The following is a 20,245-nucleotide window of genomic DNA, read 5'->3' on the forward strand; positions in this document are numbered from 1 at the left end:
AGTCAGCCTCCCACTTTGATTTATCAATCAATCTGTGTGGAAATCAATTTCCATTCATTGAACGGAGTGCTAACGTCTGAAAAATCATGAACTTTCGCTGTAAATTCATTTTGCTGATAATTACCATATCGATCGTCGTCATGGCGGCTGTGGTCCTCAGCCATGTAATGACGAACATTGGCGAGCGCATGGGACTTGGCTGGTTTCTGTACACGACCAGTCCGTACTTGTGGGCTGGCCTGGGCATTGGGTTGTCGGTGTCGCTGTCCGTGGTGGGCGCTGCCGTCGGAATCTACACTACGGGGACCAGCATTGTCGGCGGTGGCGTCCGCTCGCCTCGGATCAAGACCAAGAACCTCATTTCGATTATATTCTGCGAGGCGGTGGCCATTTATGGTCTCATCATGGCCATCGTTTTGTCTGGCAGCATAAACAACTATCGTCTGGCGAAGATGCTGAGCAACAAGGCTCAAATGGCCAGGAATATGTACACAGGATTCGCTGTATTTGGAGCCGGGCTGGGCGTCGGATTGGTTAACATCGCTTGCGGTGTGGCTGTTGGCATTGTGGGCTCTGGCGCAGCCCTAGCCGATTCGGCCAATGCCTCGCTGTTCGTCAAGGTGCTGATTGTGGAGATTTTTGGCTCGGCCATCGGTCTCTTTGGACTGATTGTGGGCATATACTTAACGTCCAAGGCGGAGATGATTTAATGCCCGATTACAAATCAAAACTACTATTTATTAAGGCGCCTATTAAAGTAATTAAACACTAATCTTCCTCATCGTCGTCGTCGCTGTCATCCGCCTCGTCGTTATTGGCCGCCTGATCACTGCCCTCGTCATCCTCCTCGTCCCAGTGCTTGATCTTTTTGTTGGTCATAAAGTCCTCTCGCAGCACATTCCACTCGGACTTCTTTTTGCCAGTGGAAGACGCCGCTGCAGTGTCATCATCATCCTCGTCCTCGTCGTCATCATCATCCGTGTCCTGCTCCTCTTTCTTGACAGCGTTGTCTATGGCCGTGGATTTGGCCCGCTTGCCGCTCATCAGCACGTCGAGGAACTTTCTCTTGTTGATATTATTCAGCACTGCATCCTGACGACTGTCCAGTGGCCCCGCATCAGCCAACTGCTGCTCGAGATCCTTCTGCTGAATGCGCACAGCGTTGAAGAACTGGACGACACCGCGAGTGGCCACCTTCCGCAGTGTTCGCTCCCTCTCCAGGTCCTGGTAGCTGGGCTTCACTCTCAGCTGCAGCGGCACATTTTTGCGCTCTGATTTAGTCAGCTGCGCGTCCAATGCAGATCTGTCAGCGTCGCCATTCTCCTCGTCATCGCTCTCCTCCTCTTTAACATCGCCGCCGACGACTTCAAAGTCGAATCCAGGCTTCTTTGCTGTCTCGCTGCTTTTGGAACGAACGACTCCGGGATTCTTCTTTGCCCGGGACAGCACGGTGGGTCCCACCGACTTGCTCTTCAGCACCTTTCCAATGCAATCTGCCCAGCCGGCGTTGGCGCCTGTCTCGCCGTCAGCATCCTGACTGTCTTCCGAGTCCGATTCGTGGTTGGAACTGTCTGTAGCCGGTTCAGCTTCTTTTTTCGTGCGCTTCGCAGTGAGAAGAGCCATTTCAAGAGCTTATAAAATGAAAACAAATTTTAAAAACAAAATACGCGTGCTCCTCACGTTGCTAGGGGTGGTATATAAATGCGATAGCCGTAATCGATAGCTAATGGCATCGAGTACAAGCAGCTGCGATAGTACCATCGCTCAACGGGCACGAAGAAGAAGAAGCATTGCCGGCTGATGACAAATACTGACGAAATTTGTGTGTAAAAAACGACAATAAGTAGACAATGCTCAAGAAGAAACTAGAGGCCTTGGGGTATCCCACACCCAGTGATCTGGCGCTTAGCAGTAAGTACAATGTAGTCAGATTTCGGGCTTTATTAATAGTGCAATTGCACCACAAACTAGATCGCAAGGATTTTGCGAGCATTGTCCTCTGGCTGGAGGACCAAAAGATACGACAATACGCTATAGAAGACCGCGCAATACTGCGCAATGTCGACAATATCGAAATGTGGGAGGATGCCTACCAGAAGTACTGTGCAGACCTGAATATGCCAAGCCTGGGGACACAAAACGAACAACTCGCCTGGATATTGGGCCATGCCATACGTCTGGAGTTTCTGGACGATCCAGCCCAGTACGAGTCGATCAACAGCAAGCAAACGCTGCCCAAAATCAACAACAAGCAGTCGCAAAAAAAAGTGCAGATGATATTTGACGGACAAATTAATGGTAAGAGAGAGTTCGCAAAGAAAAATAGATTTACCATTACCATTAATATTTTCTCTGTTAAATAGTTAACGATAAAGAATTTATTGCTGGTGTGCGCACACTGGCTGGCCAACTGAATGTTCCTCATCATCCCAATCATCTGGTGCAGCTGGAGGCCGTAGCCCGGGTGGTACACGAACGCATTTCGCCAGCTGCCAGGGGACGACAGCCCATTGTGGGCACACCCTTTCCATTTGACAAGGGCAACGATGTGGTGTCCGACAGTGATGCCGCCCTGGACCTACCCATGCGCATACTGCGCCTCTTGCAGATCCAGAGTCTGCGTCAGCTGCAAACGCACATTAACGAGACCATCGTGTCGGTTCAAAATCTAACTGCCAATCCAAAGACTGACACCAAGCTGGGAAAAGTTGGATTCTGAAGTGGGGATGGATATGCCCATGAACAAATGCAAAAGCCAAGCAAGAGCAGTACATAACTAATTGTAAATTTAATGAGTCGGGGCTAGCTAATAAAACCGTCTGCCTGTCTAGCGTCTAGCAAAGAATCCATGATCCTTGGTTACAGTCTGTGCTGGCGTCGTTCCCTCCTCCGGTTCCTTCTCAGCACTTGACTTTAAAAAAACTGCATTTCCCAGGCGAGCCACGCCCAGAGCTCCAACAGCTAATGAATGGACATTGAACCATTAATAAGGGAAGGGAGTGTGCAGTGTGGACAGGGAATACGCACCGGCGGCCAAGCCCTTCATTGTGTAGTTCTCGAGCGGCTTGCTGCGCCGCTTTGCCTGGGCCAACAGAAAGAATCCGATGCCGATCAGTCCGAAGCCGCTGACCAAACGACAGCCCAAGCAGTCCACTTCACTGCTGTTGTTGTCTTTGTTCCAAAACGACAGTCTTCCAATCATTTTGACTGCTTTAAAATAATACAAATTTAAAAAATAATAGATTTCACTCCAAAGGCCAACTCTGGAACACACAAACACATACGATATATCGATAGCTATCATGTAGCAAACACGTTTACATGTGAATGGCACAAACAGGTGTACATTTTAAATTGTTAAATTTTTGTTGAGATTTAATTGATCGGCTGACAAAAATGGAATTTCAGCGTAACGATGCCATGCTCATGGAGATTCTGCAAGATCGAAAGACCATTGTGGGATTCCTAGACTCCATCTTTGGTTTTCTGCGTCGCAAGTAGATAGATTTTCACTCAAAACTTGGCACTTTTAATATTCGTGCTTTCGACAGCACCGACTTTTATCACACAAAAAAGGATGAGGCTGACAAAATTGGATTTCCCAAAGGCATGCGGGATCAGATACTCTATGGAGCAATGCAGCGCTATGACCCGGACTGCGCTCTTCAAGCAATGAACGCCGAGAGTGAAATGCCAGCGCCGCCGGCTGTGCAGGAAATAATTGTGGAGAGCAGTGATGCACCCAAAAGTGAGGCTGCTACTCTACTGAAGTCTGCATTTTCCCCTATTGACTACAAGAATGGAGCTGCCTTTGCCGGCCATTGCTGGTCGCAGACGTTAAAGGATCTGGAAGTGCAAGTGCTGCTGCCCGAGGAGCTAAAAACATCTAAAAATCTGAACATAGAAATCAGAGCTCAAAGCCTTCGAGTGAGCAGCAAACAGAATGCAGGGCACGTGCTTCTAGAGGGGAATCTCAGCCAGCGGATCAAGCACAACGAAGCCTTGTGGACCATTGACCACAACATGCTGCACATCAGTTGTGGTAAGTACTTGGACAGTGATTGAATATCTTAAGTAATTCCCTTCCCTTTCGCTAGACAAGTCCAAGGAGCTCTGGTGGGATCGACTCTTTGAGGCTGACGCCGAAATTGATACAAAGAAAATTGACTGCGAGCGCTACATAGACGAGCTTCCCGACGACACACAGGCGACTATAGAGAAGCTGCGAGTGCAACAGTTGGAGGCGGATAAGAGGCAGAGCCAGCTGCAGGCTGCCAATCCGGAGCAGGCCAAGACCATGGACCGCTTACGCGTTGCCTGGGACGCTGAGGGTTCACCATTCAAGGGGCAACCATTTGATCCATCCATTGTGAGGATGAGTTAGTCTTTAATGTGTCAATATAAGTACTAGATCTAAATGAGAAGTTATTTTTGATTTACTGAGCCTTCAGCTCGTGTTTCTTGCACTGCAGTTGCTGCTTCTGGTAGGCCACATCCTTGTCGTCCGTGGACCAGGCCACGTACATGTACACGGTGAGCAGCGAGGCCAGCAGCAGGCGGTCCAGGCTCATCACATTCGTGGCAAACAGGATGACCGAGAGGCCCACAAAGGAAGGATGACGCACATGGGAGTAGAGGTTACGCAGCTCGTTCGACTTGTAGGCAATTGGCTCGCCATACTCTTTGAGGTCATAGTAGACCTGCTTGATACCCAAGAGCTCTGGCAGATCCATTATGAGGCTGCCGCCGAAGATAACCGCCCAGCCAAGGCCATGGGTGACCACAAAAGTCCACCAGAGTGGAGCACTCTCGTCCACATCAATTTGCCACAAGACAATCGACTGAGCAGGCAGCCAGTTCTTCAGCAGATACTGCAAAGTGGAAAAGCGTGAAATTAGTGTTTGCCTGACTGTTTGTTGGTGTAGTAAAAATACAAACATGTAAACAAATCGATGACGTCAGGCTATAAATAGTTCGCTCTGCGGCAGCCAGGCCCAATGTGCGCCACAAATTCTTCACCAGTGCTGACTTAAGGAAGCTGTGCTGGAAGATGAATCCGATCAGGTAGAGTGTGTCGAACACAATCGGGCCATAGGCGGTCTCCAGCCGGGACTTGTTGTCCAGTAAATTGAAAATCCAAGTGTGTGCCTTCGAGATGGAGCGAGGTGTGGAGAGAAACAGCATCAGCTTCCCAACCACGAAAAAAGTATACGCGAAAGTGGCCACCGAGGCGAGGAGCAGCAACACCTTGGCAAAATTGGCCATGGTTTACAACAAAAAGCAACACAATAATACTCTTAATTAATGGTAAAAGAAATGTTTATGTGATGGCTTGGACGGACGCAACAGGGTTGGGCGGAAACTTGATAACGCCAGCGATACTATCGATGGTTGAAAAATAAGCCGACCATCGATTGTTGCGGTTCACCATCGATGGTATCGAACTTTTGGATTGTTCAGAATGTTTCCCTGTCGCCCCACGCTTTGTGCAATTTTCATTAAAACAATAGAATTTCTTTTCCTCTTGCGTTCTATTTTTCACTAATTTTTATTGTCATCAGTTAACATGTGTCTCTGTTAATAATTTACATACATTTACAAACTGAAAACAAAGCTCCACCGCTTCCAGAAGGGGGTATTTGAATGAAAAAATTAAATAAAAATTTGTAAAATACAATGTCATCGGGTATACAATCCATGAAAAAAAAGTATTTATAATAAGCCAATCTGATTCTTCAAACGAATTAAATTATTCTTTCAGTGTTAAAAGTTTTTGCCAGCTAGTAATATTAAATGGAACATCAAAATCGAGGAATATGATTTAAGACTACGAGATACTTGCGGTATATTTATAAAATGATTTGGTATATTTTAGCATATTTTTGATGGCCCGTCGGTATATATTATCGATAATTCCTGGTCACACTGCAACATAGTTTTTTTTTGTGTGTGTTTTTCCGTTTTCCGCGAATTCTGTATATATCAACAATAAATATTGTTACTTATGCGAAAATAGTGTGCACATTCATGCGAATGCGCCCAGTGGATATAGTAAGTAAAGAATTGGTTACACGCAATTGCTGCTGCAGAAGTACATGACCCGAGCGAAAGCTTGCGCTGGACAAAAGGGCCACAATGTGGCACACACAAACAATAACATTTCGGCTTAAAACGGGAAACATAACACAAAAACGGATCAATAGCATTATTACTTAGATGTTACCATATTGTCGAGTGGGCCGGGTGACCGGAAGAGGACTGGAGATGAAGGCGGACGTGACATGTTGCAAGATGCCAGCACGCATGCACCCTGAGCCCGCTGCCCGTCTGCGGGTCTGCAGCAGGGCAGCGCAGGCGGCGTGCCACAAGCATTGCCCAATTATTTTGATTTTAATTGGGCGTCAATAGGAATCTTTCATTCAGGCTATTACAAAACGAGTTTATTTTTTCACACAGTAATGACAGAATCGATTTTGGCGGGATGTTTGAGGCAAGATATGTTGTAAGAATGCATTTTGGCTTCCTGTTTTTGCAGCACTTGAACGGAAACCGTGCCGGAGACATCGGAGTTTGATGCTCTACACAGAGGAATGGCGGTCAAGGTGCAATTTGAGATTGGCCACACGTCAAAGCTGCGCAGCAAGAAAACCCCACACCCGCAGGCCTTCACCCACGACTGGGAGATCTACGTGCAGGGCGTGAACAAGGCGGACATCAGTGCCTTTGTCGAGAAGGTTGTCTTTCTGCTGCACGAATCCTTTCCCAAGCCGAAGCGTGGTAAGTGTCGGTAGCCGCTCACCCTGCACAAAAGATTTGTGTTTGATTATAATTTCTTTGCTTTTTCGCATGCAGTCATCAAGGAGCCACCGTATGCCATACAGGAGTCGGGATATGCCGGCTTCCTATTGCCAGTCGAAATATATTTTCGCAATCGCGACGAGCCCAAGCGCATCATGTACCAGTACGATCTGGAGCTGCAGCAGATGGGGCCACCGCGTCACCATGTCGAGGTGAAGACGCACGTCTTCGAGGCCCCCTCCGAGGACTTTCGCGCCAAGCTGATGCGCGGCGGGGGCGTGCCTGTCTTTGGTGCGAATATCGGGGCCAGCAGCCTCAGCCGCACAGTGTCACCCAGCGTCGGTGGCGGCAGCGATGGACCCCACAACGAGGTGGCCATTGTGAAGGCCAAGGGTGGCGGCAGCCAGGCCCTGACCATCGATGCGGCACCCATCAAGAAGCACAAATCGCGCAACGATGATCCTGGCAAGACGAGCGCCTTCTCCGCGCTCTTTGGACCGCCCATTACCAAGGGGAACGGCGGCAATATGTTGGCCATTGCCGCACCCCCGAAACACTCGCCGGAGAGCAAAGTCTTGCCCGCCAGCGGCAAGAGCGGCTCGCACGATGGCAAGGAGAAGTCGAGCAAGGAGCGCGATAAGTCCAACAGCGGGGACAAGCCGCGCGACAAGGACAAAAAGGATCGCCATGGCCGGGACAAGGACCGCAAATCGAGCAAGTCCGGCGAGGGTGGCGGCAAGCATGATCGCGACAAGGAAAAGTCCAAGAAGGACAAGTCCCGTGACAAGGAGCGTGAACGTGAGCAGAGCTCCAGCAGCACACCCTCCTCCACGGCCCTGGTGCTGGCCAATTCCTCGGCATTGGTGAAGCGTACGGCAAGTCCGAAGCCAGGCAAGGCCGAAATGAGTGCGCCTAGTCCCAAGAAGACGCTCACAGAGGCGTCCACTGCTCTGGCAGTGCCCACATCGCGCTCCAAGGAGCGTGACGACCACAAGTCCGGCAAATCCGAATCCAAGGACAAGGAGCGCAGCTCCAACAAGAAGTCCAAAAAGGAGAAAAAGGACAAGGAGCGTGAACGCGAGCGCGAACGAGAGAGGGAGCGGGAGCGGGAGAAACAACGCGAGGAGCACAAAGACAAGCGGCTGCCCAAGGATGAGCGAACTGGCCAAACGGACAGTCCGCTGGCCACTGGCAATCCACAGCAGCATCAGGGAGCGGCCAGTCAGAGCGTCTCCGCCACGGGCAAAGCGACGCCCACGTCTGTGGGTAGCAACAGCAGCAGCAGTCTGGCCAGCAGCGGCAAGAGAGGCGGCGAGCACAAAGAGGACTCAACGACGACGGCCACTGCGAAGCATTTGGAGAAAACAGTCACAGATCCAAAGGCCGACAAGGGCACGAGCAATGGCAATGCAGACAACAAGAAGTCGCACAAGCACAAGAAGAAGGAAAAGAGCAAGGACAAGGACAAGGAGCGCAGCGAGCGGGAAAAGGACAAGGAGAAGCCCAAGGAGCGGGAGAAAGACAAACAGCAACTGGCAGCTGCAGGAGCGGCGGCAGCAGCAGCAGCAGCAACTGCGGATAAGCCATCAGTGGCTGAGCCATCGCCCAAGACAACGGGCGCCAGTCCCAGCGGCGAGGCCACAGCGATGGAAAAATTTGCAGCCAGCGGGGGCAGTGCCAATGCCGGCAACAGCAGCAAGAAGGAGAAGCACAAGAAATCTAAGGAGAAGGCCTCCAGCAAAGATGATAAACGGCAGCGAGAGGCCGCCGGACATAAGCAGCCAGAGGCGAAGCACAGTGGCAAGCAGCAGCAACAGACGCATCCACAGCCGGGACAGAACAAAGCTCCAAGCAATCTAGACCTCAGTGATGTGGACTCGGCACAATCGGCGCCGGATCTGGCAGCCACCAGTGCACTGGCCGCAGCAGCGGCTGCCACGCTCCAGCACTCGGACAGCTCCAACAGCAGTTTTCCCGATCTGCCGGCGAGGGGCAGCCAACAGAAATCAACGACACAGGCGGTCAAGGCCAGTGCGGCGTCCGGCAAAGACGCAAAATCGGCTGGCAAAGAGCACAAGGGAAAATCAAAGCCAAGCGAAAAGCCAGAGAAGAACGTGAGCGAGAAACCCGAAAGGCCGGACAGAACGCCAGAGACTAAGGCGGCGGACAAGTCCGAGGCAAAGCCGGACAAGGAGGAAAAGAAACGGAATCGTCGCAGCTCACAGAACAGCAACAGCGGCAGCGGTGGCGGTGGTGGCTTTATAGAGCCACCGGTGAAGCCCTCAAAGAAGGAACAGAACAAGGCGCCGCGCGAGAAATCCAAATCGCCCTCACTGCGTCCCTCGAATGCAAACTCCACGGCGCTGGTGCCAGTGTCTGGCTCGGCGGGCTCAGGATTCCTGCCGCCGCCACCATCCTCGCCCAGCAATAGTCATCCCAGCGGTGGAGCGACAGCAGCCAATAGCCTGAACAACAATAACAACAACAACAATAACAATAGCAGCAGCAGCGGGCACTCGCCGGCTGAGCTGACACCCTCGCTGCAGGTGAGCACGACATCCCTTCCAACGGAATATCTGAGCGAGCTGCAGGAGCTACATCACAAGATAATGACGCTGCAGGACAACGAGGAGCTGCAACAGGTCGTTGAGATGATTGCGGCCACCGGCTGCTACGAGATCACTCACAAGACCTTCGACTTTGATCTGTGCAAGCTGGACCGTGTGACTGTGCAGCGGCTGCAGGAGTTTCTGGCCACATCCGTCTCGTGACACCAAATGGGCAACGCCGCCGCCGCACCAGCTCTCTACAGCTAGACGATGCACAAAAACCCTCATGCACATAACCAAATCGATAAACGTTAATGAAGTTTTAGTTTAAAAAAGTTAGTAAGTGCCCAAGTCCCACACCACGGGTGGTTCCCCCTCTGTGGCTACCCTACGCTCTCCCCCCACCACCCCCATTTGTTTAGATTGTTAAGTTAGAGGCCCGAAAAGCGAGCAGCAGCAGTATGCGATACTCTCTCTCTCCCACTCTCGATGCACAGGAAGGCTATCTATAAGCATACACAGAAATCTATCCATAATTTCCATACATACAGTAGTACCTACTGCCTATAAATATAAATAAATATATATTCGACATTTGATGACACCGAACCCTTAGCTCGAGACTCATTTACAAACTAAGAAACTATTTTATGCTTTTAAATATTATTCTTATTGGTTTCCTATTCGTTTTTAAATAATATGATTACTTTTTTTTAACTTATGCATCTACATTTATTTGTATTAAGATCTTTTTTGATACGTTTTACTCTCTAATTTATTGAGTATTTAACTATGCAAAATAAATTATACATTTTGTACAATTAAGAAAGATTTGGTGCGATTTTTATTTAGTTTTTTGAACCAACCAAACGAGAGTCTAACCAGAAAAGAATAAAAACTAAACCGAAATTGAAGCAAGTATTATAGATATTATCTAGATATATGTACACCCCAAAATTATGCACAGTACCAGAAAAAAATATATAAACAGTAGCATGAAGGAGTGCCGCAGCCCACTACCCTCAAGGATTATATTGAACGATTGCCAGCAGCAGCCTTGACAACACATACACAAATACGTATAATCACGCATCAGAAACCAATGGAATGTAATGTTTAGTATTGTATATACGCGATTACGAATTTACGCAAGCAAAAGTTAATTTTAAACCACAACCCAGAGCCCTGAGGTTCCCCCTTTTCCCCAACAACAAAGAAAACACGCCATTACGCGTATATACTTATCGTATAATGTCTGTATGTGGAGAAATGTTTATCAATATTCAAATAAAAGTTACATACAGGCATACTATAAATACAGTGCTATACAAAAATATATTTATATATTATTCGTGTTGGGTATTTGGTTTCAAAGAGAGGTCGATTCATCATATCATTTCATTGCTTTGTTTCTCTACATATAAATACAAATTAATTAGTATTTGCTTTCATTTTGAGTAAGGGGAGGAACTAATATTACAACAACTGAGGCAGACTTTCAAACTTAATAACAAACTAAAGAGAGCGAGCGGCGTAGTCTTTCGGGGGCAAAATGAAAACATTGTGGGCTGAATACTCGAATTACTACAACTACAAACTAAACAAAATCCTAATATTATTCGAGCTAATTGATTAGCAGTGAGACTAGAGGGAGTTTTGCGTTGACTAGTCGCGGCAATAGCAATATTTCCGCATTTCGGGATCCCGATCGTAGATACATCTGGCCTGATTGCCATACTTGTTCACACGCGAGATATCCGTGAGTTTCGTTGTGGCACTGAATGTCTGCAGATTGTGGGACACGCTGGCCTCGTACAGCCCTTTGCCGGGCTGTGTGACCAGCTGCAGCTGATACATCTCATCGTGTACCTCGGTCTGGCCGGTCATATCCGCCAGGAAGCCATCCCTGTCGCTGTTTGTCTTGAACTGCAGCAGCTCCTTGTGCGGCTGCAGGCGCAGCGCCCAATTTACGCGAAGCAACTGAAAGGGTAAGTCAAATTTAGGTAAAAATCTCCCCAATGGTTTGCTGTGTTACCTCAAGGGGAGCGCAGAGTCCTCGCTGCTCGGCTGTGGCCGCATTGATGGTGTCCACAATGCTCTGAGCCACCTTCAGAATGATGCCAGCGTATTGAGTGTCATTCAGCTGCAGCGAGCGCCAATTGAGGCAAGCGCACCAGTGTGGCTCTATGTAGGCATCGGCACAGGAGCGATTGCTGGGTATGGGCTCCAGCAGCGAGATGGCACGTCCTCGAGCCAATTCCGAGATGTGTATGTGCATGTCGTTGCTCTCGACCGTCGACTCTTCATCGCTGGCAGTCTGCAGCTCTGTGGAGATAAATCCGTAAAGATGATTCCAAATAACGATTAAAAGTTGAAGACTTACGAATGATATGCTTCAGTGTGGCATGCACATCGAATGGCGTTGTGAGACGCTGCTCGTTGGCCACAAAGTTTTTGTACTCCTGGGGGAAGCGCTTCTTGAAGGACTCGGGAAAGGCAAAGCTAAAGAACGGCAGTCGCTCCTCCTGTTTGCCTTGCAATGTCGCACGCACCTCGGCAAAACGATTGCCATGATCGGCCATAAAAATGAGAATGGTGTCGTCCAGCAGAGATCTCTCCTTGAGCGTGACCAGCCAGTCGTGCACATCATCATCGGCGGCGCCCACCAGATTGATGGAATCGTGCGAGAGTCCGCCATGAAAGCTGAACACAAAGCGCGGTGCATCCCGATATTTAAGCATAAACTAAAACAGAAAGTTCTCAAAAACAGATTTGGGAAATGCTTAAGCCAAAGAACTTACATTCTTGGTGTACTCCAGCATGGTGATATGATCCGGCTGATGGCCAATACAGTTGGGCTGACTGTCGCTTGCCATTTGTTCCGCCTGCACAAAATAGGTGCGCAGATAGTGGTCCACGGGCTGCGACTGAAAGCCATTCATGCGGTACGTAAAGGTGCCCACATTCGGCAAATCCTCGTTGAAGGAAGTCATGTAGCCGAGACGTGCAAAATCCTGCCAAATCATGGGATATGAATCCACGCTGCCCGAGCCCGAAAATCGTTTCCTTGTCTCTGGCAGCTCCAGTTCCGTAAAGCCCGTGAGCAGAGGCACCAGCGCCTGTGGCGTGCCATCGCCCACAATGTTATATCCCTTCAGCACGGTGGCGCCCAGTTGATTGGTCAGATACTCGTAGGTCTTTGGCAGCTTGCGCATAAAGGCGTTGCGACTCAACGAATCGAAGCCAAACATCAGGACATTGTAGAACGAGGCGGTGGGCACTTCCTGCAGCTGAGGTTGGGCCTGGGCCACGGCCTCGGGTGGCAATACAGCCAGATTTGGTGCAAAATTCGCAGCCAACGGTCTTTGCACAGTGTCACGTATGCCATGGGCCATACCATACCAACTGTGGGGAGAAAACAAACGAAATTATAACTGATAGCAAAATCAGGAAGCCCATAAAGTAGTCACCTTTGACCGCTGCCCGACCGGCATGAAACTTTAACAAAGTCGCTGCTCTGCAGTACATACGGCTCCTTCATTCGCAGCGTTCGGCCAAAGCGCACCTTGTAGTCGGACTTGCGTATGATGTCCGTATACGAACAAATGACATCCTCGTGACTGGCCGCTATCTCTGGCCTCACAAAGCAAATGGATTTCTACACGAGAAGAGTTCAAAGGGAATCATAAGCATTGCAAAACATTTCTGCTGCAAACATGCCCGTAATCACCTCGCAAATGACCCAATCTAGTCCATCGCCGCAGTGTACTTTTCCCACTGGTTTGTAAAATTTCATGATATCGGGATTATCCACGGGTAGGTGTGGATGTCGACATTCGCCTTGATTCATGGCCGACCTAATGGAGCGCTCGATAATTTCGCTGCACATGAGAATTGCATGTACAAACAAAGTACATAAATAAATGATTATCTGCAAAGCACGCACACACACACACACACTTCGCACATCGCTTGTGCAAAGATAAATACATACATTTTAACATTTTTATCCACATCCCGCTCTTCGTTCAACACATACAAGGAAATGAGCAACAAAATCAGGCAGACGCCAACTGAAATTTTTTGTACCGTCCCGCGGCGTAAGACTCTCATTTTAATTTATGGCTGTAAACAAAAAAATTTAAGGCGTAAGGTCAACGGTGTCGGGTCCATTGTATGGTTCTGTGGACAGCGTACTCACCTCCGTATCCACGTTTGGCTGATTCGACGGTTGGTGTTATATTGCAGTGGGGAGTGTCAAAAACTGTAATTAAGCAATTGTAATTGCACTCAAGTGCATTGTTCAAATGTTAACCACAATTGTTAACAAAAACTCGCGCCATGCACCAACCACAAGCCGGGCGGTAGAGGTGGAAGCAGGACCGATATAAAATATATCGGTAGATGAACAACTTGGGGACGCACGATACTTCTCTCTGTCATTTTGTGTGTAAATTGAATTAAAATAGTGCTGTTCCATTTGAATATATATTTCCTAATCACTAAAAGTTAGTTTGGACCATTCACCATGAACAACTCTGCACAAATTTTAATTAAATTCTATTTATCGATGGCGAGAGTTTTGTTCCATCGATCATGTGGTTTGCGATCCCACCGATATTAATTGTAAACAAAGGCTACACTGGCGAAAACAAGCAACAATTTATCAATTTACAACTTCTTTATTGGTTTTCGGGCCTATAGCGCAAGACCAGGCGCACTGCAATAAAGCAATTATAAAATAAACAGTGCCAATCACCATATAATAGAATGCGTAAACGGTAAACTGTTCAAAAACATTCAAATCGAGATTGACATTCTCCGACACAACCACAAATGTTAGTATGCACTGCAAGAGGAGCGCAACAAAAGTGTTGAAGCCAAAAACCAAGGCAAAGCTGTCCTCCACCAGGCTGCTGGCCAGTTCAGAGCTGCAAGAAGAACAAAAAATGGCTTACATTGACAAAAGGAGATATTGAGGATGAAGACAAACCTGGCCACTGTTATGGCAAAAGCAAATAAGCCACCGAATAACACATATCCCAGGTAGGAATAGTATATGTTGCTGGTCCAGGATGACAATAATATACAGCCACCCTCCAGCACGCACACAAAAGCTATTGTCAGAAAGCTGGTGCGCGTCTTCAGGCGACTTGCAGGAAAATAGCCCGCCAGCAGCGAAAAAATGGCACTGAGGGCTGTCAGTGCAGCGTCCACAGCTCCATTCCATGCAATCTAAGGTAAGGAAAAAATTGTGTACATTGGTCAGCATACATTAACATATGCATCCACCTACTGTTGGCTCGTTGTAGGACTTCCACACCACCTGCATGTAGGTGCTGATCTGGAGGAAGCCCGCCAGGATCATGGCATACCATAGACTCCACTGCAGCACCATGGGATTTGTGTAGGCGCTGTGGAAGTGAGACCACAGCAGCTGCAAGGCTTGCACGCCTGGCTTTGTGGCAGGTGAAGGCTTTGCTACCGTTTCCTCCGGCTTATTTGAACCGTTCTCAATGGCTGCCGGTTCGGACTTTGTGACAAGAGATTGTTTATGGAAATACAAACTCTTTTCAACCTTTGGCAGACCGAATGACCAAAACAGCGCCAGTACTTGAGCTGCAGGATAATGTATATGCTGAGTTATAGATCATCTGATTCACCCGAGGACTGCACTCACATGTAATGCTGATGATGTAGAGCTGCTGGTAGACCATCCACTGCATGCCAACCATAAGCTGAGCCAGCAGGCCACCCACCAGCTTGCCCAGGAACATGGCCGATCGCGTGTATGAGGTCACACGCGGATAATACTGTTTGTCGACTTTGGCGTAGATGTAGGCATAGTAGGCCACCTCAGCCGCCTGATAGAAGCCGTAGAACACCTCAACCACCTGCAGGCCCGTCAGCGTTGTGGTCCACAGCAGCGTGCTCCAGACTAAGATGCCCGTCAGAGCATTGGCAACAATTACGGGCTTGTATCTGTTGAGAGAAAACAGAGATGTGACCTTGCTGCAGCGATTGCATTATTGCATTGGATTACCTGAGAAAGTCTGTGATGAGAAAGACAAAGATTTGTAGAGCCAGATAGGAGTAGGTGCCCACGGGATAGACGGAACGATTGATCTCCTCCTGGGTGACATGATACCAGTCGCTCATCAATATCTCCGCGTGATACGGCTCCGAGGGACGGATCTCGCGCAGGAAACCGAATATGCATAATACCCACGATATCTTCAGCCACGACTCCATCCCGCTGCGGCTGCCAATGCGCATCTAATCGCGATATTTGCTACAACCCAGCGATAATGCTGGTGCGCGCCGCAGTGCACCTCGCGGTGTCTAGAAAGCTTAGACAACCTATTAAAATAATTACACATTCTTCCAGCCTTCCAGCCAGGGGGTTATGAGGGTACCTCTCTGACTATAGAGATTTCGTTTTGACGTCTTTATAATCAGCGCAACCCGCGATTCGATTCGACACGATGCGAGACTTCTCAACGAGCAAAACCTACATGGACTGGACTCGGATGTGTCTGTGCTGCGGGCATGTCGCTGACTTCACACACATGGCGATGCGATGGAGGAGCGTAGGAGAGATTGAGATCCGATGAAAAGTTTCCGCTAATTTGCTGTCAGCATAGCCAAAGCACAATCACGTTGCAGTCGCTGATCCGTTCCCACTCCATGAAATTAAAATTATAAGCTAATTAGACTATTAGCACAGCACTTAAGTGGATCTTTCAGTATAACTTAAATTCTTGGCGACTTGCAAGTCTTTAAAAATGTGGCTACCGCCGCGTTACAGTTTTAAGTGAAATTCTACGCTGATTAGTTAAAGAATTGTTATCAAAATCTTATGTAAAATGTGTGGCAGTAGACGGCGATTAGTGTACAATAATATAAGCAGGAGATTCCCACGCACCATGACGCCAGGAGGTATATTGATAACTTTCGAAGGTGACATTCAAATGTTTTCAGTAAAAGTGTTAATTTAAATTTGTGCAATAAAGTGCAACATCCGGCAGACTTTCAATCAGAAAATATACACATAAAGTGTAAGAATATTTACCTGGCTAATAATATAGAGATGTCGACGTTTAGCAGTCGCTGGCGGCATTCCACAAAAGTTGAAAGCAAAGCTATAACACGTACAAATTGGAATGTGTCCGGTGAGACTTACATAAGCGCATATACATTTATTTCCATATTTACTGGATAAAGCTATGACACCCCTCTAAAATTATAGGTTGTAGCAGAATTGTGGCCCAACAACAACCCCTTAAAGGGTTGAGCAGAGACCGCTTAGTCCCAAAGTTCAGGGATGCCTTTGGCTGTTATTAGCCAATCAGTTTAATAAGCCTTCTGCTGGACAAGTAAAATAAGATTACCTTTTCAGCTAGACACAGCTTGATCTTGATGCAATCGTTGTACATACGTAACATACATTATCAACTAATTATCATTAGCACAGCACTCGAATAAAAACGACAATGATGGTCTATAAAAGCAGGTCTTTATTCCGCGACACTTGAGACAGATTGGGGGCTGTCTATAAATGGAACATATCTACACAATGATTAGCCCAAGTGTTGCCTTCAATCTTTCTTGGAATTCAATCACATTATCGTACACAGAAATCGCTTGAATACTTTCAGTGGGAACGAGACCTGATAGGAACACGTTACATTTAAATTAATTGAATTTGTGCACCACCAACAGGTGATCTTAAGTACTGTGCTAAATGCAGCTACAACTATTCCAACGCATTGTCCAGCTTCTCCGTGTTTGATGCTCGATACATGCACCAAATATACTCGACAAGGACTGATATTAAATAGAGCACGGCCGCGCCAATGAAATAGAATGCATAGGCGGTGAACTGTCCCACCGGATCGAGCTCGAAGCCCGTGTCTGTGACAAATATCATGGTCAGCAGGCTCTGGAAAATGAGCGCAATCAGCGTATTGAAGCCAAATACAAGACCAAAGCTATCCTCCTGCAGATGCCGGGCCACTTCAGCGCTGCAAAGAATTAGAAAATACAATTATAAATAGTTCTAGAAGCAGAGTCATGCTGTATCTTACCTGGAAACCGTGATGGTAAAGCCATAGAGGCCACCAAACAACACAAATCCCACATAGGACCAATAGATATCGTTTGTCCAGCAGCAGATCAGCACGCAGCCTCCTTCCAACGCAGAAAAGAAGGCCAAAGTAAGCAGACTTGTGCGCGAATTGAGCCGATCCGTGTGCAGATAACCAGCGGCCAAGGCACTCAGTGCCGCCAGTGCGGTTAGCACTGCATCCACAGCTCCGTTCCAGGCGATCAGTGGCTCCGGTTCAATCACCTTCCACAGCAACTGCATGTAGTAGGTGACCTGTAGGTAGCCGGCCAGGCCGATGGCATACCACAGGCTCCACTGGATCACGCGGCCATTGGTATATGCACTGCGAAAGTGAGACCACAGCAAATGCATGGCCTTGATCAGCCTGGGCTGCGACTGACTGGAAATCTCCAAGCTGGAGTCCCCTGGCAAATCGGTTTGCGTGTACGAGGACTGCTCCGATATGGCTTCTGGTGTGTCAAACGTTTCATCGCGATGAAAGTACAGGCTCTTGTTCACTCGCGGCAGACCAAAGGCCCACAACATGGCCATAATTTGAGCTGCGAAAGGAACATTATTAAATAAATTTTATTTTTCTGGAAAGTCATCGCTTGTCACTCACTGGCCAGCGTTATGTAGTTGAGTTCCTTGTAGTTCATCAGCTCCAGATTGATCATCACTTGGGAGGTAATGCCGGATACCAGTTTGCCCACAAACATGGCAGCTCTTGTGTGTGAGGTGACGCGAGGATAATACTTTTTATCAACCTTGGCATAGATGTACGTGAAGTAGGCCACCTCTGCGGCCATGTAGGTGCCATAGAAGAACTCCAGAATCTGCAGGGACAACAAGCTAGTGGTCCAGATGAGCATGCTCCAAATGATTACACCAGTGGCACCAATTGTGATGATGAGCGGCTTGTAGCTGCAACGGATGTACAAAGAGGGTTTAGCTGGGATGTCTTCTAAGAGAGTTCTGTTCGGTTTACCGCAGAAAGTCGGTTATGAGGAACACAAATACCAATTGCACCAGGTACGAATATGTCCCCACCGGATAGACATCATGGGTGAGCTGTAAGAACAGATTTAAATGATTATTTTCTTGGTATTTATAGATTTGTAGATGCCAACCACTCACCTGAGTTTCTGTGATGTTACGCCAGGGCCCCAATAGAAATTCCGTGACATACGGCTCCGAGGGTCGGATCTCGCGCACACATCCGAAGACGCATAGCAGGCAGGAGATTTTCAGCCACTCTTTCATTGTGGAAATTGTGTAACGGTGGTGCGCTACGTAATGTAACGTAAGGTAAAGCGCTAGCGTATGCCGTTAGGTTGGGCTGCGGTCGGGCTTTCCGCATTCGTGGAATGAATCGCTTTAGGGTTTTTCTGTTGGTTTAAGCGCTTTTTAGCGAGGCACGGCCACATTTGTTGTATCAGGCCATGGACACCGAGCGTCAATCTAATCTTTGCACTCTCCGGATGGCCATTATCACTTTCAAATGCCTCATTTATTTTTATATTTACACAGAAATCTCTGTTCAAACGATTGTTAGATAATTAAAAGATTTATATTATGCGATGGCCGCCGAATGCAGAACTGAACGTTGCGCCACCCCGACAACAGCCGGCGTTCCACACACGCTTACTTTTTGAATGTCAAACAAACATTTACGCGCACGCAATACATCGTACATACATACATATATGTACATACACATGAATGCATGTACATATGTACATTTGTTCACTGTCCGATCGAAGCGCACAGGTGGGTGTTGGGTGTTCGTTCAGTCTATCAATTTTCAGACACCCTACACGTGGTGCCGCTGTTGGCTCTAAGATCGAATCAAAGAACTTTCTAGCTCTCTCACTGCTTTTGTTATCGATTTGTCACAAAAAAACAACACTTCATTTAAATAGAAATTTACCTTCCAAAAACAAAATAAGCATGAACAACCACAAATCAATTAAAATCAATTGACTTTTGTGCGCGCATAAATAAATTTCGATTTCATGCTGTCGCTGTGCCTGTTACATCACAGCAACGCAACAGAGCGACGACGACGACAGAGCAACAGCGGCGCAGCGCAGCATCTGTACAGTGCGCGGGCTTTCCGAGCGATTGGCAAGAACACCGCAGATGTTCCCACCTGAATGGCAATTGCGTCAGACAAAACAAAAACAGAAACATGAACTAGAATCCAAGGGTGGCTTTGGGGACGGACCGAAGCTTTTGATACCCTTGCGGAGCCAGGGATAAAAATAGACTTTAATTAAATGTGAATAGGACAAAAGGAAAGCTCATTTGATTACTGCGTATTAAGCTTCGTTTTGTTGTGGTTGTAACTCCGAATAATTGTTTTGTGAACTGTCCTTGCTATTGCAGCTGCCACACATCGATTCGTTTCCTTCCTGCTTAAATCAATGGACTCTTTCTTGGGAGAACGAAAACATCTGTTTATATATTGTAAAAAATACACGTTTATTTAGCGCGCTCACTTTAAAATTAGTAATGTGTTTCAATGTTGTACAGGGGGTATTAGGTATTGTATGTATAACAAACAAATTAAATAGGAAAAACGTTAGCTATTTACACAACACACACGGAGGATTTCCCAGGAAATATTAACGCTTCTACACACAATACATTTGACGACGGACAGCTGCCGTTGGACACACTGTTTCCCAGACGGACATTCGAATGACTGGACTTGGACTAAAAGCTAAAATTGGCCACACTTGCGGAAATGGTAAGAAAATTACATGTAAAAAACGTTCTTAACAGGCAA

At 47.6% G+C, this 20,245-nt stretch overlaps 10 protein-coding genes across 10 annotated transcripts; 4 read left to right on the top strand and 6 right to left on the bottom strand.

Moving 5' to 3' along the window:
- The first annotated feature begins 52 nt into the window (after positions 1-52).
- LOC117899793 (V-type proton ATPase 21 kDa proteolipid subunit-like) lies at positions 53-787 on the top strand. Its single transcript, XM_034810073.1, has one exon. It carries the CDS (start codon positions 87-89, stop codon positions 708-710), a length of 624 nt encoding a protein of 207 aa, XP_034665964.1. The 5' UTR covers positions 53-86; the 3' UTR covers positions 711-787.
- LOC117899788 (RRP15-like protein) lies at positions 718-19,640 on the bottom strand. The gene is made up of 2 exons (XM_034810063.1): positions 19,634-19,640; positions 718-1,631 (listed from the first exon to the last, which is right to left on the bottom strand). The coding sequence occupies exon 2, from the start codon at positions 1,621-1,623 to the stop codon at positions 769-771; it is 855 nt and encodes a 284-aa protein (XP_034665954.1). The 5' UTR covers positions 1,624-1,631; positions 19,634-19,640; the 3' UTR covers positions 718-768.
- Positions 1,752-2,849, top strand: LOC117899790 (RNA transcription, translation and transport factor protein). Its single transcript, XM_034810065.1, has 3 exons — positions 1,752-1,911; positions 1,972-2,298; positions 2,364-2,849. Exons 1-3 carry the CDS (start codon positions 1,851-1,853, stop codon positions 2,717-2,719), a joined length of 744 nt encoding a protein of 247 aa, XP_034665956.1. The 5' UTR covers positions 1,752-1,850; the 3' UTR covers positions 2,720-2,849.
- On the bottom strand, positions 2,766-14,113 carry LOC117899794. Its single transcript, XM_034810074.1, has 3 exons — positions 14,107-14,113; positions 3,028-3,207; positions 2,766-2,961 (listed from the first exon to the last, which is right to left on the bottom strand). The coding sequence occupies exons 2-3, from the start codon at positions 3,200-3,202 to the stop codon at positions 2,828-2,830; spliced, it is 309 nt and encodes a 102-aa protein (XP_034665965.1). The 5' UTR covers positions 3,203-3,207; positions 14,107-14,113; the 3' UTR covers positions 2,766-2,827.
- Positions 3,336-4,424, top strand: LOC117899786 (nudC domain-containing protein 3). Its single transcript, XM_034810060.1, has 3 exons — positions 3,336-3,497; positions 3,552-4,042; positions 4,098-4,424. The coding sequence occupies exons 1-3, from the start codon at positions 3,397-3,399 to the stop codon at positions 4,382-4,384; spliced, it is 879 nt and encodes a 292-aa protein (XP_034665951.1). The 5' UTR covers positions 3,336-3,396; the 3' UTR covers positions 4,385-4,424.
- Positions 4,355-5,347, bottom strand: LOC117899789 (nurim homolog). Its single transcript, XM_034810064.1, has 2 exons — positions 4,939-5,347; positions 4,355-4,871 (listed from the first exon to the last, which is right to left on the bottom strand). Exons 1-2 carry the CDS (start codon positions 5,263-5,265, stop codon positions 4,437-4,439), a joined length of 762 nt encoding a protein of 253 aa, XP_034665955.1. The 5' UTR covers positions 5,266-5,347; the 3' UTR covers positions 4,355-4,436.
- Positions 5,926-9,624, top strand: LOC117899773 (protein AF-9). Its single transcript, XM_034810044.1, has 3 exons — positions 5,926-6,051; positions 6,536-6,777; positions 6,853-9,624. Exons 2-3 carry the CDS (start codon positions 6,591-6,593, stop codon positions 9,567-9,569), a joined length of 2,904 nt encoding a protein of 967 aa, XP_034665935.1. The 5' UTR covers positions 5,926-6,051; positions 6,536-6,590; the 3' UTR covers positions 9,570-9,624.
- LOC117899775 lies at positions 10,651-13,715 on the bottom strand. Its single transcript, XM_034810048.1, has 8 exons — positions 13,549-13,715; positions 13,342-13,472; positions 13,078-13,228; positions 12,818-13,005; positions 12,149-12,752; positions 11,731-12,091; positions 11,383-11,672; positions 10,651-11,327 (listed from the first exon to the last, which is right to left on the bottom strand). Exons 2-8 carry the CDS (start codon positions 13,458-13,460, stop codon positions 11,013-11,015), a joined length of 2,028 nt encoding a protein of 675 aa, XP_034665939.1. The 5' UTR covers positions 13,461-13,472; positions 13,549-13,715; the 3' UTR covers positions 10,651-11,012.
- Positions 14,010-15,683, bottom strand: LOC117899778 (thiamine transporter 2). The gene is made up of 5 exons (XM_034810050.1): positions 15,391-15,683; positions 15,028-15,329; positions 14,644-14,966; positions 14,341-14,582; positions 14,010-14,278 (listed from the first exon to the last, which is right to left on the bottom strand). Exons 1-5 carry the CDS (start codon positions 15,621-15,623, stop codon positions 14,014-14,016), a joined length of 1,365 nt encoding a protein of 454 aa, XP_034665941.1. The 5' UTR covers positions 15,624-15,683; the 3' UTR covers positions 14,010-14,013.
- Positions 16,847-19,345, bottom strand: LOC117899779 (thiamine transporter 1). Its single transcript, XM_034810051.1, has 5 exons — positions 18,592-19,345; positions 18,443-18,525; positions 18,077-18,378; positions 17,435-18,014; positions 16,847-17,371 (listed from the first exon to the last, which is right to left on the bottom strand). Exons 1-5 carry the CDS (start codon positions 18,715-18,717, stop codon positions 17,104-17,106), a joined length of 1,359 nt encoding a protein of 452 aa, XP_034665942.1. The 5' UTR covers positions 18,718-19,345; the 3' UTR covers positions 16,847-17,103.
- Positions 19,641-20,245: the final 605 nt, after the last annotated feature.

Source organism: Drosophila subobscura, chromosome O (assembly GCF_008121235.1).
Source record: "Drosophila subobscura isolate 14011-0131.10 chromosome O, UCBerk_Dsub_1.0, whole genome shotgun sequence".
NCBI lineage: Eukaryota > Metazoa > Arthropoda > Insecta > Diptera > Drosophilidae > Drosophila > Drosophila subobscura.